The 6,000-nt window shown below is 49.0% G+C and overlaps 1 protein-coding gene across 4 annotated transcripts in view; it reads right to left on the bottom strand.

Annotated features, from left to right (window-relative positions):
- Window positions 1–4,806, bottom strand: part of LOC149435322 (uncharacterized) — a 29,295-nt gene extending 24,489 nt beyond the window's left edge. Inside the window, exons 1-2 of one of the 4 annotated variants that reach the window (XM_089662787.1) lie at window positions 4,639–4,806; window positions 695–850 (exon numbers count right to left, since the gene is read on the bottom strand). Coding sequence is in view for 3 of the 4 variants with exons in the window: in XM_089662785.1 (XP_089518911.1) it covers window positions 695–772 (78 nt within the window). In the remaining variant the exon portion in view is untranslated. Of the gene's footprint in view, window positions 1–694; window positions 851–4,617 lie in introns of all 4 variants that reach the window. The other 3 variants (XM_089662785.1, XM_089662784.1, XM_089662786.1) reach the window with 3 other exon arrangements.
- Window positions 4,807–6,000: the final 1,194 nt, after the last annotated feature.

Consider the following 6,000-nt stretch of genomic DNA (forward strand, 5'->3'; position numbering starts at 1 on the left):
GTGTATGAGCTCTAAAGGCACATGGAATCTTGTGAAAATTGATGGCAAGATGTGTGCAGCGTGTTGTCAGAAAATACTGGAGGACAATTTGCATTCTTCTGCACAAAAGCGGCTCTTGGACTTTCCAGCACAACAATGGCCCAAAGCACAAGGCCAAGTTGACCCTTCAGTGGTTACAGCAGAAGACAGTGAAGGTTCTGGAGTGGCCATCACAGTCTCCTGACCTTCATATCATCAAGCTGCTCTGGGGAAATCTCAAACCTGCGGTTCACACAAGACCACCAAAGACTTTGCATGACCTGGAGACATTTTGCCGAGACGAATGGGCAGCTCTACCACCTGCAGGAATTCGGGGGCCTCAGACAACTATTACAGGAGACTGACCGCCATCATTGATGATAAAGGGGACCATACACAGGATTAAGAACTAAGGGGGTGCAGACTATTGAACAGGGGGCATTTCATTGGTTTACTTGTTGCCATGTTCTGTTGTATGATTGGCCCATTCGGGTATCACCTTCAGTTACGGAATATGAATCTCATAAGAAATAAAAGAAACGGGGTTCTTCAAAAACATAAATGGTGCATCCTCTATATTCCCAATTCTCCAAACATTTGAGCACAATTGTTCATTTTGTCTATAAGCCCTTAATATAAGTGTGATGGAGTGTGAAATTCCCAGAATCCTCCTCACCTCTCCAAGCAGCAGGTAGATGATCTCCATAGTGAGACTCAAGATCGTCTCCGTCATCGTCATCCTCTCCTCCTCCATCCTGGTAGAATGAAGGCGAGATGGGGAAGAGGAGCGTGATTCTCACCGGAGAGGCAGGAATCTGAAGATGATGTTCATCTACAAATATACACAGTGATCAGTGATGGCCGTCTGGTGAATCATTCCATAACCAATACAATGGATACATTCCCAATACTCATTTATTTCATTCCCAACATAATACATCCCCATACAATCAATACATTTCCAATAAAATCAATACAGCCCCCATACAATCAATACATTTCCAATACAATCCATACAGCCCCCATACAATCAATACATTTTCAATAAAATCCATACAGCCCCCATACAATCAATACATTTCCAATACAATCCATACAGCCCCCATACAATCAATACATTTTCAATAAAATCCATACAGCCCCCATACAATCAATACATTTCCAATAAAATCAACACAGCCCCCATACAATCAATACATTTCCAATACAATCCATACAGCCCCCATAAAATCAATACATTTCCAATAAAATCAATACAGTCCCCATACAATCCATACATTTCCAATACAATCAATACAGTCCCCATACAATCAATACATTTCCAAAACAATCAATACAGCCCCCATACAATCAATACATTTCCAATAAAATCAATACAGCCCCCATACAATCAATACATTTCCAATAAAATCAATACAGCCCCCATACAATCAATACATTTCCAATACAATCCATACAGCCCCCATACAATCAATACATTTCCAATAAAATCAATACAGCCCCCATACAATCAATACATTTCCAATACAATCCATACAGCCCCCATACAATCAATACATTTCCAATAAAATCAATACAGCCCCCATACAATCCATACATTTCCAATACAATCAATACAGTCCCCATACAATCCATACATTTCCAATAAAATCAATACAGTCCCCATACAATCAATACATTTTCAATAAAATCAATACAGTCCCAACACAATTGTTATATTCCGCTACAATGTTTCTCGAATATCTTTGTGAAAGATTCTAGAATGTATTCTTCAGAAGTTCACAACACAAAGCAGACAGTCCATACATACAGAATAAGGACAGATACCGAGAATGACACCCGGCATCCGGGACAGGAGAAGTGGGACTGTGCAGAGTCCATACATACAGAATAAGGTCAGATACCGAGAATGACACCCGGCATCCAGGACAGGAGAAGTGGGACTGTGCAGAGTCCATACATACAGAACGGGGACAGATACCGAGAATGACACCCGGCATCCAGGACAGGAGAAGTGGGACTGTGCAGAGTCCATACATACAGAACGGGGACAGATACCGAGAATGACACCCGGCATCCAGGACAGGAGAAGTGGGACTGTGCAGAGTCCATACATACAGAATAAGGACAGATACCGAGAATGACACCCGGCATCCAGGACAGGAGAAGTGGGACTGTGCAGAGTCCATACATACAGAATAAGGACAGATACCGAGAATGACACCCGGCATCCAGGACAGGAGAAGTGGGACTGTGCAGAGTCCATACATACAGAATAAGGACAGATACCGAGAATGACACCCGGCATCCAGGACAGGAGAAGTGGGACTGTGAAGAGTCCATACATACAGAACGGGGACAGATACCGAGAATGACACCCGGCATCCGGGACAGGAGAAGTGGGACTGTGCAGAGTCCATACATACAGAATAAGGACAGATACCGAGAATGACACCCGGCATCCGGGACAGGAGAAGTGGGACTGTGCAGAGTCCATACATACAGAATAAGGACAGATACCGAGAATGACACCCGGCATCCGGGACAGGAGAAGTGGGACTGTGCAGAGTCCATACATACAGAATAAGGACAGATACCGAGAATGACACCCGGCATCCAGGACAGGAGAAGTGGGACTGTGCAGAGTCCATACATACAGAATAAGGACAGATACCGAGAATGACACCCGGCATCCAGGACAGGAGAAGTGGGACTGTGCAGAGTCCATACATACAGAATAAGGACAGATACCGAGAATGACACCCGGCATCCAGGACAGGAGAAGTGGGACTGTGCAGAGTCCATACATACAGAATAAGGACAGATACCGAGAATGACACCCGGCATCCAGGACAGGAGAAGTGGGACTGTGCAGAGTCCATACATACAGAATAAGGACAGATACCGAGAATGACACCCGGCATCCAGGACAGGAGAAGTGGGACTGTGAAGAGTCCATACATACAGAACGGGGACAGATACCGAGAATGACACCCGGCATCCGGGACAGGAGAAGTGGGACTGTGCAGAGTCCATACATACAGAATAAGGACAGATACCGAGAATGACACCCGGCATCCGGGACAGGAGAAGTGGGACTGTGCAGAGTCCATACATACAGAATAAGGACAGATACCGAGAATGACACCCGGCATCCGGGACAGGAGAAGTGGGACTGTGCAGAGTCCATACATACAGAATAAGGACAGATACCGAGAATGACACCCGGCATCCAGGACAGGAGAAGTGGGACTGTGCAGAGTCCATACATACAGAATAAGGACAGATACCGAGAATGACACCCGGCATCCAGGACAGGAGAAGTGGGACTGTGCAGAGTCCATACATACAGAATAAGGACAGATACCGAGAATGACACCCGGCATCCAGGACAGGAGAAGTGGGACTGTGCAGAGTCCATACATACAGAACGGGGACAGATACCGAGAATGACACCCGGCATCCGGGACAGGAGAAGTGGGACTGTGCAGAGTCCATACATACAGAATAAGGACAGATACCGAGAATGACACCCGGCATCCGGGACAGGAGAAGTGGGACTGTGCAGAGTCCATACATACAGAATAAGGACAGATACCGAGAATGACACCCGGCATCCGGGACAGGAGAAGTGGGACTGTGCAGAGTCCATACATACAGAATAAGGAGAGATACCGAGAATGACACCCGGCATCCAGGACAGGAGAAGTGGGACTGTGCAGAGTCCATACATACAGAACGGGGACAGATACCGAGAATGACACCCGGCATCCGGGACAGGAGAAGTGGGACTGTGCAGAGTCCATACATACAGAATAAGGACAGATACCGAGAATGACACCCGGCATCCGGGACAGGAGAAGTGGGACTGTGCAGAGTCCATACATACAGAATAAGGACAGATACCGAGAATGACACCCGGCATCCAGGACAGGAGAAGTGGGACTGTGCAGAGTCCATACATACAGAATGAGGACAGATACCGAGAATGACACCCGGCATCCAGGACAGGAGAAGTGGGACTGTGCAGAGTCCATACATACAGAATGAGGACAGATACCGAGAATGACACCCGGCATCCGGGACAGGAGAAGTGGGACTGTGCGGAGTCCATACATACAGAATAAGGACAGATACCGAGAATGACACCCGGCATCCGGGACAGGAGTAGTGGGACTGTGCGGAGTCCATACATACAGAATAAGGACAGATACCGAGAATGACACCCGGCATCCGGGACAGGAGAAGTGGGACTGTGCGGAGTCCATACATACAGAATAAGGACAGATACCGAGAATGACACCCGGCATCCGGGACAGGAGAAGTGGGACTGTGCGGAGTCCATACATACAGAATAAGGACAGATACCGAGAATGACACCCGGCATCCAGGACAGGAGAAGTGGGACTGTGCAGAGTCCATACATACAGAATGAGGACAGATACGGAGAATGACACCCGGCATCCGGGACAGGAGTAGTGGGACTGTGCAGAGTCCATACATACAGAATGAGGACAGATACCGAGAATGACACCCGGCATCCAGGACAGGAGAAGTGGGACTGTGCAGAGTCCATACATACAGAATAAGGACAGATACCGAGAATGACATGCAGCATACAGGTGATCGGTGTCTGGTGACCCCACTTCGGTGGGATGGTCGGTCTCATCTGGTGGTCAGTGGGGTGTCAGTCTGGCGGAGATCACATTGTATACAGTGTATGGAGAGGAAGGGGCGGCCCAGACTGGAGGAAGTACATCTCTCCTGATACAGGAGGATCCCTCCATGTGCTGATGATGGGGGACTCACACTCCCCTCCCCCCTCCTACACCTTCCCACTTAACCCTTTCCTGCCTTCATCCAATCCATGTAGTGTGTATACAGTATATATAGAATGACGATTATATCGCAGCAACATTTATCTCCCCACTTTACTGCATCGTCTGCCATGGAGGTGCAATACGAGACGGAGCGCAGGAGCATTACAGATCCTAGATTGTAAACTCGAAAGAGTAGGGCCCTCTCACCCCTCGTACGCTGTCTGTTGTTGTTGTACTGTGCCATGTTCTGTCCCCCCCTCTATTGTACAGCGCTGTGCAAACCCTTTGGCGCTATATAAACTCCATGTAATAATAATTACATCACCCAACAAAATACAAACATTTCCATCAGATTTATAAACATCGTTCTCTGGATTCATCCTCATAATTACATTATTCACCAATTTATTTATGAAAACTTCATTCCGTCGCTGCATACACCTCACTCCTCCCCCACTCTCCTTCACTACCTCTCCCCCCTCTCTCTCCTATTCTCTCTCTCCCCCCCTCGCCCTCTCTCTCCCTCTCCCCCTCTCTCTCCCTCTCCCCCTCTCTCTCCCTCTCCCTCCCTCCTGATCTCTCTCCCTCCCCCCTCTCTATCCCTCTCATTCTCTCTCTCCCTCTCCCTCTTCTCTCTCCCCCTCCCTCCCCTCTCCCTCCCTCTCTCTCCCCCTTCTCTCTCTCTCTCCCTCCCTCTCTCTCCCCCTTCTCCCCTCTCCCCCCCTCCCGATCTCTCTCTCCCCCCTCCCTCCCCTCTCTCTCCCCATTCTCCCTCCCCCTCTCTCCCCCTCTCTCCATCCCCCTTCTCCCCCCTCTCCCTCTCTCTCCCTCCCGATCTCTCTCCCTCTCTCTACTTCTCCCTCCCTCTCTCTCCCCCTCTCTCCTTCTCTCTCTCCCTCTCTCTCCCTCTCCCTCCTTCTCCCTCTCCCTCTCCTGCTCTGTCTCTCCCCCCCCCTCTCCCCCTCTCTCCCCCCCTCCCTCTCTCTCCCCTCCTGCTCTGTCTCTCTCCCTCTCTCTCCCCCCTCCTGCTCTGTCTCTCTCCCTCTCTCTCCTTCTCCCTCCTTCTCCCTCTCCCTCTCCTGCTCTGTCTCTCTCCCTCTCCCTCCTTCTCCCCCCCCCCCCTCGCTCTTCAAATAAATGATTTCCCACGCAGGTGATCTTC

Source organism: Staurois parvus, unplaced genomic scaffold (genome assembly GCF_062004578.1).
Source record: "Staurois parvus isolate SC_StPar_1 unplaced genomic scaffold, SC_StPar_1.0 ptg001542l, whole genome shotgun sequence".
In the NCBI taxonomy this organism is placed as follows: domain Eukaryota; kingdom Metazoa; phylum Chordata; class Amphibia; order Anura; family Ranidae; genus Staurois; species Staurois parvus.